The sequence below is a fragment of the Anolis carolinensis genome, chromosome 1, assembly GCF_035594765.1.
Source record: "Anolis carolinensis isolate JA03-04 chromosome 1, rAnoCar3.1.pri, whole genome shotgun sequence".
NCBI classification, from domain to species: domain Eukaryota; kingdom Metazoa; phylum Chordata; class Lepidosauria; order Squamata; family Dactyloidae; genus Anolis; species Anolis carolinensis.
The window spans coordinates 303,872,253-303,884,837 of record NC_085841.1 but is presented as its reverse complement, the minus strand read 5'-3'; the positions used below and the strand labels follow the sequence as shown (position 1 = coordinate 303,884,837).

The following is a 12,585-nucleotide window of genomic DNA, read 5'->3' as shown; positions in this document are numbered from 1 at the left end:
ACAATGGGAAAAAAGAAGATATGAAGCTTCAATATAAAATTATGTCAAATGGAAAAAGCAATATGTATTGAGCCCAAAGCAGTTAAAAGAAATGGGGGCAGAGGAGGACCTGAGGTCTAAAATCTGCACACCTATCTCCAGGTCTTCAAATGTTGCATCCCAGGTCCTCTCACATCCCCTCTGGAAAACAAGGGGGAAATGTACTACACTCCTCTCCCACAGCAGTTTTAAGTCCAGGATATGATTCCCTCCGCCTCCACCAAACAATGAACTGTGGTGAGGGGGGGAACGGACTTCTGGAAGCCAAAGGCCATAGCAAATCTGTTTCCTACTCACCCTTAATGGACAGTGGGCAAAGTTGCCTTTGTCCTATAGCCTTGCTTGAAACCAGAACTGCCTGCTGAGGCAGCAGGTAATTCCTCAAGAGTTATCAGAAAACCATCCATGTCCTGGGTTGGACAATCCTTGTCAATCCCCTAAAGAGATTCGAGTCCCAGCAAATCTAAACCCCTCCAGATAGTCATTTCTCCATGACAACAGAAAATACACACTGTTCCCTCATACAAAGATCACCATAACTTCACCCAATACAGAAAATGAGATGCAGAGCATTCCTAGCAGCATGAATGGGGCAGATGTCACTTGGACAGACCAATGGTTATCGTGGCAAATATAAAACCCTGAGCCACTTTGAACAGGGCAGTCTCAGTGTGGATCTTTCCAAGCACCAAAAGCCAAGGACTGTCCAATACTGGGGTCACACTGGTTAACTCTGGATACTGAATAGCAATGTGGACAATACCATCAGCAGAATCTCTAATCAGACACAGCTGGCTACCATCATACAAACGCATGTGAGCCAAGAAAACTGGAGGATAGGGTACCTGGTCAAAGGGACAGAATTTCAAAAGACCACTCTACCTTCTTGCTCCACAAGTCTCAAAGGTTTTCTTTCAATCAATCAAAACACAGGATTATTTCTAATGCTTAGTATGCATTTTGTGCATGTATAGAATATCTGTAGGCTTGAACTATACTTTGAATAAGAAAATAATTTTATATTACAAGTATCTTGGTTATCACATATTTTGTAACTGTTTGAAATAGTCATCTATATTTTAAGTAAAACTAATAGGGTACAAATCAAAACAGTCAGTAGTAGTTTAAGGGTAGTTTATTTTTCACATCCACACAACTGTACACTTTTCTATAAATAGATGTGGTACGGAAATATTTACATCTTTCCATTCAACTATTTCATAATGCAATCCATTCACAGGCCAAACGGTATGGAGTAAACTCATTTACTTGATTTTGTTACTTCTTTTTAGCACTCCAACAAAAGTTAGAGAGTCATATGTTCTAGAGTTCATTACATACTGTAGATCCTCTCTTCCAAGCACCCTGGTGCATTTTTTGCATTAGAGTCCACTAAAAAGAAAAGACATCTCAGACATTCATTTTTCAACATACTAAGAAATAAAGTGTCACCTGGATACTTTATCTGGGAGGGAGGCTTCATTGCACAGTAGCACGGTTTTTGCAAAATTATTTGATATACATATACAGCAAGGGCCACTCATGTGGCCTTCCAGGTGACAGTGAACAGCAACTTCCAGAAGCACTGGCAATAATCAACGATGAGGAATGCTGGGAGTTGCAATCCAACATCATCTGGAGCAGTGGCTCTCAACCTGGGGTCCCCAGTTTTTGGCCAACAACTCCCAGAAATCCTAGCCAGTTTACCAGCTGTTAGGATTTCTGGGAGTTGAAGGCCAAAAGCATCTGGGGACCCCAGGTTGAGAACCTCTGATCTGGAAGGCTGCATGATTCTCCTCCCTGAAGTACAGTTTAGACAGAAACAGTGACTACAAAGAGCCTTGGAAGAGTGCTATTGATAAACTTGTATTCCTCAAAATTATTTTCATAACCAGATGAGTTTCCAACACCATAAAACAGAACTGATTGTGCTTTGGATAACAATGTCATTTTTCAACCAAGAGGACTTTCTCTGTTTTGATTAGTTTTCCCTTTCTTTCATTTTATTCTTCATGTTTATGACTTTTTTTTCCCTTTTCTCAATTCTGTACAGTTATCATGAAGAATTGCATCTATCACTATGAGCACATATAAGATAAACTACTGGAATGTTACCAGGCTGGTAGTCTTCCAATTAAAAGACTATGTACAGTACATGCATATCAGTCTTGAGAGGCTTGCCTATTCCCTTCTGCCATCATGATTTCTAACTATTTCTCTAAAGACACAATAATTAATGTGTAGTTTTGTTTCCATTCTCAGAAAAAAAACATGCCTTTCTGTAGAATGGTTGGAGGTGCTCAAGAACACAGAAAGGTCATGTGGCAGAAATTCCATGTTGACAAGCATAAGTAAAGAACAAAATAATGAAGAGCATAGCACTTCAACAGCAGCAACAATAGGTGACCCAGGCAAGTCTGAGCGGATACCCACTGTGGGCAAAATAGTAAACCTGAACACAGAGGCTTGAGTCTATAAATAGATTACAAATAAGAATGCTACCACTGAAAATAAAAGCAACTGAACCTCATTGTGAGCTAATTGCCTAGGAAAGTTAATTCCAAGGCTGGCAAGAACAGATCATAACATTGTATAAGGGAAGCCAATACTCAGAAATGCTAGAGAAAACAGTTTCAGCACAGGACTGAATAGTGATGTCTGATTTTTGCAAGGGAAGTTGCAGGTCAACTAAACAAAAAAACATTTGCATTGGAGATGGTTATATGAATTCCTGTAAGAACAACAGAAATTGGGAGTATTACACGCTAACACATTTCCTATCAGTGACCCTGGATCAGCTGGACACTGGACGAGGAGGTTTGCTTTTGCTTTCTGCTTCCTTCCCACGAACTGCAGCCACGTAAGAGAAAAGACACAACACGGAGTAGCAGATCTCATGAGCCTAAAAGACATCAGAAAGTGAGACAGTGAGACACTGGTAATCTCCTTTTATGGTTGGCAAGGTCGGGGCTACATTTATTGTACATCTTAAAGATCCTTTATCTCTAAATGGATCATAGAAAGCTCTGGTGGATGAGATGTAATGCTTTGTAAGGATAACGCCCCAATCTCCACCACTCATAATGATAGGAAACATACAATACCTGAAGATCAAATCAAGAACAGGACTGAATGCAGTTAATCTAGAAATGTTTTTATAAGCAATGAATCTAAATATGCCTATATGATTAAGTAGTTCAGCATTAGATGTAAATATTCACTATTTAAAGTACATATTACCTAAATTTAATCTTAAATCGTTATTATGCAAAGAATCAAAATAGCAGAAGGACGTACCTTTCCTGTTCTTGATAGTGATCAAAACAAGTTAATCTGTTATTCTTTGTTATGTATTCAAATCTACTTTTACACATAACTTTAAAAAATATATAAGCTAATAAATAATTTGCTTTAATATACCATGCTTTAGAATTCTATTCTTATTTTAAGCTTAATTCACTCTTGCTGTTTTAACTTATTGTACGGAGTTACTTATTGTACAGAGCCCCCGATGACGCAATGGGCTAAACCCTTTTGCTGGCAGGACTGCTAACTGACAGGTTGATGGTTCGAATCTGGGGAGAGTGGGTGGGTTCCCTCTGTCAGCTCCAGCTGCCCCTGTGGGGACATGAGAGAAGCCTCCCACAAGGATGGTAAAACATCAAAATATCAGGGCATCCCCAGGGCAGACGGCCAATTCTCTCATACCAGAAATGACTTGCAGTTTCTCAAGTCACTCCTGACACACACAAAAACTTATCGTAATTGTCTTATTAATAAGTTTTAACTTATTGTGTTTTTATTGGTTAAAATGATTTTATTTGAAACTGTACTGATATCCTATGTTGCAGAGTATGATATAAATACTTCCATTAAATAAATAAAATAATATAGCATAATGAAGTGGGAATGATTAAAGTGGTTATAGTCCTGACTGTAAGAGCTGTTCAACAGTGAACTCTGCCTCATAGTGTAGTGGAGGTTCCTCAATACCTGGAGTCTTTTGAACACAGCATGGATGGCCATCTGTTGGAGGTGCTTTCATTCTGCTTTTCCTGCATGGCAGGGAGTTGGGTTGGGCTGGATGGCCCGTGTAGTCCCTTCCAACTCTAAGATCCTATGTTCTCATACCAGTGCAAATATGTTTAGGTTTATAAAAGAGAAGACTTAAGTAATGGGATTAAAGATTCTCACTTATTTTATTAGCTTAAAAGCTAGGCGTTTCAAATTTCTGAAAAACAGAATGGAAAAATAGTAATTTCTAATCTTTGAAAAGGTTTCATCAATAGCAGCTGCGCTGCTGTCATAATGAAATTAAGAGCTCAATTTTCTAGCATTTTTTTAAAGAATTAACGGATCTTGATACAAAATAGTTCAACTAAACATAACCTATCACATATTTTCTTATGTACAAACTGCTCTCATTTAAGCCCATTTTCTTTCTAGGGACCAACACAAAAATAAAAAGTCCACCAGTGTTTACATCTTTTTTCAAAGTTAACAAAATAGATAGCTGAATGTCAATATCCCACAGTGCTGGACAGGAGAATAAACTAACCAGACAACATAATAGATGACTCACCATTGGTGTCTTGTACTTGTGGCTCACCACTTCTTTAGTTTCAGGAACTAAAACCGGACGGGCAAGAGACAAAATAAAGAGTTCAAAAAAAGAGATGAAAAAATAAAAGCAACAGTATATTGTTCCCAAAGTTGAAGGTAAGGGAAATGTACAAACAGCTGCTGCATGTGCCCTGAGTCAAAAGCTTATATACATTACTACGGTTCCCGACTTCCATAGATGAAGACTCAAAAGACAATTGTACTCAAAATAAAACTATAAGAAAGAATTTTGAATCCTTTTGAATCCTTTACGTGCAAAGCAATTTTGAATCCTTTACTTGCAGAGTATCACAAAACGTCTGAAAGAATTTTTGAAAAGACAAATACCTATTGGTCATCTATGATTGATAAAGAAGGATAAGAAGAGTAAATGTCTTATCAAACATAACATCACCTAATAAGAGAAAAAAGACAATCTATGAACACGTAAACTTAATAGAAATACTTATATGGTGGGGTGAAAAGGGATAGGACCTGGAATTTATGCAATTTTTTCATAAGTTAGTGACAAAAGGCTACCAAGGAATGGGCTAATACAATGCACTAAAGATTCAATGATGCAAACAGAGTAATACTGACATTTAAAAAGTATGTGGCATTAACTGCAACACAATGTCAACATGTTAGAAAAGGTCTGAGAAAATACTATTTATATAAAACATGACATACATGCCCATAGGGCACTATTCATGCACTAGGGGACTGAGTCATAGAAAGCATAAGATCCTTAATTTAGTTTCTAAACTACTTAATTCACTTGTATCAAATTATTCCAACAAAATTACAATTCTGTATTACCATAGAAGAGTTAAAAAATAAAGCATGAAAAGAAGCCACACCAGAGCTAATACAATAACTTGACAGACAAGAAATTAGCCAGAGGAAAACAGAATCGAAAGGGAAAGACAAGGCAAAGTGGGACCTGCAAAGTCCCTGACTGAGAAGTACAGCTTTAGAAATGGGATGATCAGTGTTCACTAAATCTATCTGCTTCCCCAACTCAAGGGCTGTGCTGTAACCTCTTCAACAGGAAAGAATAGGTTTGAGAAACAAATTTAAAATAATATTGTTCAGAAATAAGTATTTTATTATAAATTATCTCTCCCACTCCCCGACCAAAGTAATAAGATTTGATGACTGATGTTGTTAAAGAATAAGTAAACAAGGGGAATAAGTACACAAGTTCCATCCTGTAGCCTCTTGTCCTGTGAATGAGAATACAAAGTACTAATAAAGAAATGGGACTGGGGCATAACTTTACCTGCTGGAGAATGAAGGTTTTCATAGCAGCAACAGTGAAGGGGGCCACAAAAAGTAAAGCACAAATACATAGCAGTAACTCAAATTTCAGAGCAAGAAACCTGCCGCATCTGGTGTAAAAAAATTCCTCCCAAAAAAGCACCACAACCCAAACAATCACCCTATGATTACACTTCCATTTACATTCTCCTCAGAGAAAAACCAAACAAATGATGACATTGCAAGGTAAAGTTAATTCATTGGCCATATCATTTTGTCATTCAGAACTAAAATATCTTCCTGGTATAAGGAAGCTAAAACCGTTTTGTCATTGTTGCAATATTTATGTAGTCATTCTCATATTTTGATTCTGAAATTACTCAAGATGAAAATACATGTACCAAGGATCCTTTTGCATAAATCTATTTTCAAAAGATAAAAACGTAATAGAAACAACAGAACATAAAAGAACAAACAGTTTTTCTTTTTCTTTCATGTTTCCTTATATATGCCCATCAACAAAAATAAATTTAACATTATGTTTCCTGGAGACATTCCCATGATTTGTGAGAAATATGAGACTACAGTACATTATATCTTATATTCAACTATATTTTCTGACAATTTGAGTTAATTGACCATGCACATAATGGATAACAGATTCTACAGTACACCTTGAATCAGGGGTCCTCAAATGGGTAGAGGGCCAGTTCATGGTACCAAAGATTGTTGGGATAACATACTATAGTTTGTTGTTGTTGTTGTTGTTGTGTGCCTTCAAGTTGTTTCAGACTTAGAGCAATCCTAAAACATCCCTATCTTGTCAATAATGTTGCAAAGGAAATTTGCCTTTGTCTTCATCTGAGGCTGAGAGTGTGTGACTTGTCTAAAGTCACCCAGTGAGTTCAGAACCACAGTCTGGGGTTCAAACCACTACACCATGCTTCATGAATTCCTTCTCTCTTTTTTCCTACCTACTTTTCTTTCTTATTTTCTCCCCTCCTCCCTCCCTCCATTTTAGAGGGAACAAGAATAAGGTGGAAAAGATTCCCTACATTTTGGGGGAGAATAGGGAGAGGAGAGGAAATGTAAGAAGTAAGGGGGGTGGAGGAGATTCCCTCCATTTTAGAGGGAGCTAGAGAAAGGAAAAGAGACTCAAGAGGCAGAAGAGGGTGGAGAAATTTTTCTCCATTTTGGAGGGAGATAGAGAGAGAGATGTAAATGAGGTATGAGAAGCAAGAGTGGGGTGGAGAGGATCCCTCCATTTTGGAGTGAGACAGAATAAGGAAAGGGAAGGAACAGAAAGGAGAGCTGAGGAGCAAGAAGCAGTAGCTGAAGGCCGCGAATGGCCACTGTAGTCTAAAGTTTAGAGTGGGAGCCATGTAAACAACCTTGGGGGAGGGGGCAGATCCAGCCCACAGATCTTATTTTGGGGACCCCTATCTTGGATGTTATGTGCTATGTTTGAAAAAGCAGGCTTCTGGGCAGAGATGACTCCTCTCATATTAATGACAAGAAATCAACAGGAAATTATCTCCTGGATCCTTGGTCATTTTGGAAGAAGACAAGCCTAATTTTAAAAGTATAAACTGGAATTTCCCTAATCTCCTCCCTCCTACTGTCAAGGAAACATCTCAATGTTTTCAAGAGAGTTATCAGTGCTTGAATATCTTATTTGCTCCTAATAAATGGGAGGTCTTGCCAAACCAATTCAGAATGACAAACCTTATATTTGACTGGCACTGTCTTCATCCAGAACCTGTTTCATACTTTATTTGGACTTTTCTTCACATTAGAAGGTGGAAAAAATCCGTGTACTACTCTGAAGTCCCTTTCAATTTACTACACAATTCAAAGCCTTCTTAGATTTGATCAGAAGGTCTTTTTTACTGCTACTGTTTTCTCTCTTCTTAAGAAAGAAATAATTGTTCTTTCTTTACCTGACCGCCTTTCCTTTTTGGAGTCACTTAAGTGCCCATTATTAAAACATTTAGTCTCAAAGACCTTGTAAAGAATGTCTGGGGAAGCTTTTTCCTCAAACCAGAAAATCCAGGCATTGCTCTTATCAAGAATAATAGTCACTCTACAACTATGGAATTACAGTATTCCCTTTCCCGCAAGGCTTCTCAATTCAAGTCAGAAAACAAATATTCTAAGACTAGCATGCAGAAACACTTTTGCTTGATAAGAATTTAAAAAACAAAGCTAGAAGTATTAAGGGTAACTTATGTAACGATGGCTCTCATCTACTGGGTGATTTCCTTGTATATATCTTACATTTTGACTACATATATTGTGGCCTCTTCTTTCCATCTTAGGAACGTTTAGGTTTTAAGATTAAAGAAGGCAACTCTGTGCATAGTATCACAATGCAACAGGGGTTATAAATTAGGTTCTTCATCTTCCACCTGGTCCTAAAGAGTGAGATGTTATTTAAATCCAAAAAGGAAAATACATATTTACCACAAGTGACTAGATGAATCATTAAACCAATATATGCATCAAATTAAGCAGGACAGATGAATTAATAATTGTTCATTTTGCATCCACATAGACTGTTTTTGTTTTGTTTTGGAAGATATATTTTGCTACATTACAAAAGAGTCTCTCGGGTATGAAAAATGCTACTACTCATATGAATTTATTATTTTTCATTCAGACATGCAAGGTAATTCATTCTGTACGACCTCAGAAAGATGTCATAATATTAAAATTATCTTGCTCGATCATTTGAATAGCATTGTTTTAATTTGTTCTTACGGGAGCAAAAATCCTTGTTTCCAGCTTATAGATTATTGTAAGAAACAGTTATTTTAAGTGTATGTTCTTTTGAACAAAATTACAGCACATTACTATATGTCAAAATAGATGTCACTTAAAAGGTCTCATGCTTAGCCTCAACTCTCCTTGGATCTAATACACATTCAAGAACTGTAGCTGAGTTAGTCTGTTGTGAAATATACAAGAACCACATTCTATGAATTCAATGAAAAATGATTTTTGCAGCATAGATTTTCCAGGTTTACAACTCAATTCCTCAAAATAGAATATCATTCAATGTTCTAACGTTTTATCTCATGTCACATCTAATAGTTTACTTTTTTTGCATTTCCCTGCTTCTACAGCACCTAAGATAAAAATGCTATATTTTTCACAATGAATACTTCTTATTATCTAAGATTTATATGGCACAAGCTGCTTTATATGCTGTTTCTTTGATCCTAAGTCACTGTCCCATTCCAACAAAAATAAAGCCTATAAGCAAAAAGATACAGTTCTGCCTCATGGAGGCAACTGGAAATTTGAGTTACTGCCATGTCAGTACAAACCCAGTATCAAAATAATGTAATTACCAAATTCTTCCAGGACAAAGACTCCTCGCACTGTATTGCACTTTTTAATGTGATTCAGCTCTATGAAAACCTGAAAGAAAACAGGAGAAAAACCATATGATTAGTATAAAGGAGGAGCCCAGTTTAAAATAAAACAAAATCCAAAGAACACACTACAGCAGTTATAACCTGGAATATTGTAGCACTACCGATTCAACAACTATTTACTATTTAAATCAAAAGAAAGGGAAATTCAAAAATAAATACTGAAAAATTGCCACAGTGCTAGAAATCAACAAACTTAACAGGCTAAGAAGCAAAGACAGCAGAAGATGGAGTACCTTCCGCTCCTTGCAGGAGGAGAAAGCATGGAAGAGAAATGAAGGAGTTAGTAACTCTGACATATCCAACATTGCTACCCTTTTCAGGCACTCAACAAAAACAAAAAACCACACACTTTGAAATGCAACGGAAGGAGGGACACAGACTACTCCCAAATGTTGGTCTGTCATTTCTGATCTTGTCCCATCCCACTAAATGTATGCCTCTCCATGCATCCTCCTCCAGCACAGAGGGCAGGCAAGAGGTGCCATGCATCCCACCCAAACCAGAGGTTTGCTATATTTCCATGACTAACATCATCATCATTCAGGATTTAGTGACTGCAACTTGATACTAGAAGCTAAAATAAAATGAAATTGAGAAAAATGAAGTTACAGATTTTCTTTCCTTTGACCCACAAACCAAGCAGAGGGAAATAAACAAACTATCCATTCAGGGCCCAAGGTGTCTTCTCGCTCATTCTACTCCTATCTTGACAAATATAACTTCAGCAAAGTAGAGGCATTTATAATTTTATGAGGAAGGAGTGCAGCAAGGTGAATCGAGAGTATCTATATTTCAGTTATTGCATCTTTCAAAACAAAAAAAAATCCCAATCACTTTTTCCTACATAATGTTACACACATAAGGTGACAACAGTAAAATATGCCCTCTCCCAAAAAATGAAAGGAAATGTTACTGTGGTCAGATTAGGGAGTTAAGTGAGGCACATAAAATAGGTAGAAAAAATAGCATGTTTTGTCCCTTCAAAAGTTGCAATACAACATTTGGTACCAGAGAGGGAGAGTACTTGGCTATGAAATTATTTTTTTAAGAAAGAAAAAAAGTTCACAGAAAGGTTGATAGTCAACTATATTTTTAAAGCTTTCCTTGTGTATGAGTCTACAAATGAAAACACCTAGCCTCTAATAAACAAAACAAAAGTGCTATTTAAAAAAACAAAAAACAAATACCATACATTTCTACAATGTCAAAAATGGGGAAAATCTATGCCACTCAAACTGAGCAATCTCATGGGTCCTACCTAAAAAGTACTTGCAGGTGTGTGTATTGAGGAATTTCATACTAAAATATAAACAGGTCGACTGCATTTTGCAGTGGCAAAATATTTGTATGGAGTGTTGGGGAAAGATGGAATAGCCCTGAAACAAAAATGTTTCCTTTAGAAATATGTCTCACAACTGAATAAACGGCTACTGCAATTGTTTCAAACTAGACCTTATATTAACTGAAAAGGTTATTGGAGGTATTCCTTCACCCAAGTATGAAAAGCTCTAGAGGGTTGTCACTTGGACAGCTCGGCCCCCCTTTCCTACCTCAACAAGGACATGCAGTTCACTTGAGTGTGTGCATATGATAAACAGCAGAAGAAAGAAAATCCCTCCTCTAACAGTATCTTAACCTTAATAATAATGTTAATGAGTATGTGCGAAAAGGCATTAAAAACACTCAAAGATATTAGATTTTGAGCTTATCTTGCAAATTTGTTTCCTAACTGTTTACATTGTCTAGCAGACTTTAAAATAGTGCTTAAAACATTGATGTATTTTAACTGACTTTTACTCTTAAACCTGTCTTACATTCAATACACTCAAAATGGTATACACACTTCTGGAGCTACTACTAAGTCAGTAATTTCTCATACATATGAAAAGTAAATACACTCTATGTGTCACTTCAAATATATCATCCATTCTTTTTCCTCATAACTCTTCTGTTTGGCTGCTGTCCAGCTAATATATAAGCTATAAACAACTGTTATGAGTCTCCAGTTCAACTACAAAATATATCTCAAATTCTCTGGAAAATTGAATCTCACATTTCCATCTTATAAATTGAATTAATCCAGACACCACATTCTGTCATGGATACCTGATGTAATACAGTCAGCAGAAATAAGGACACTGTTTGAGGCTACTTTGATTTCAATATTGGATAAGGTGTTATTTTGACCTACAATGATTTAGAAAACATAAATATAGAAGAAGATTGAAAAGGGAGAAACTATTATGTAAACTCTTGAATTCCTAGATTTAAATGGCATCAAATCAACCATTATATTTCCATTTTGTCATGCAGAAGAGAAAGCATCTAGAAAAATGTAGGTGTGTGTGTGTATATGTATATATTTGTGTGTGTGTGTGTGTGTGTGTGTGTGTATATACTCGTAGATGAGTTTTGGTATTCGTTTTTCAAAAATTCAGATCATATATATATATATATATATATATATATATATATATATGTGAATGAATTTTTGAAAAACAAATACCAAAACTCATATATGACAATTCTCCACTCATTAATTTAGCACTTTGGTTCAGAACGGAAATGATAGGTTTCATATCCAAACAAGCATAACTCTTTCCTCTTCATGTGAATGCCTTTACTTAAAAATACATACATATATATTCAAAACAAGGATAACAACAGCTATGTATCTACTACCCTAACACTGGTTTAATAGATCAATGTGACTTAATCTGTGGGTTGCAACCCTGTCTGGGATCCCCTACCTGAAAATTTTTTGTACTTTGCCACCTAGTGGCTGTTTTAGGAATTTACACGAATTTGTTAGCAATAACATGCACCAAATGCTTCAATTATTCACAAAAAAATGGAAATCAGTCTGCTTTGTGTGTGTGTGTGTGTGTGTGTGTGCGTACAGACAGCCCCCAAGTTACAAACAAGATAGACAAGGGTTCTTTCTCCCACCCTGAACATTCCACAGATACACTTCACTTGCTTCACTGCCAACAGAACCTCTGAAGATGCCAACCATAGAAGCAACATGACCATACAGCCCAAAAATCTCACAGCAACCCTGTTGTTTCACCACCATTCTTAATTCTGAGTTGTTTGTAAGTCGGATTTTTGTAACTCAAGGACTGCCTATAATGTACATTCCTAGATTTCTATCTCTCCAGCCTTATAATAGTTCCTACTATGATTCCATACTTAGCAAGCATATTAGTGGCTCTAATTCTGAATAAATGACATCTAAATTCTA

The 12,585-nt window shown here is 36.5% G+C and overlaps 1 protein-coding gene across 36 annotated transcripts in view; it reads right to left on the bottom strand.

The window, feature by feature from the left end:
• Window positions 1-1,158: 1,158 nt before the first annotated feature.
• Window positions 1,159-12,585, bottom strand: part of madd (MAP kinase activating death domain) — a 90,819-nt gene continuing 79,392 nt past the window's right edge. For 35 of the 36 annotated variants that reach the window (XM_062967961.1, XM_008105059.3, XM_008105116.3 and 32 more), the window contains 3 exons: window positions 9,255-9,324; window positions 4,622-4,668; window positions 1,159-2,941 (listed from right to left, as the gene is read on the bottom strand). In XM_062967961.1, the coding sequence (XP_062824031.1) occupies window positions 2,834-2,941; window positions 4,622-4,668; window positions 9,255-9,324 (225 nt within the window). In that variant the 3' untranslated portion in view covers window positions 1,159-2,833. The remainder of the gene's footprint in view (window positions 2,942-4,621; window positions 4,669-9,254; window positions 9,325-12,585) is intronic. The other variant, XM_008105184.3, reaches the window with a different exon arrangement.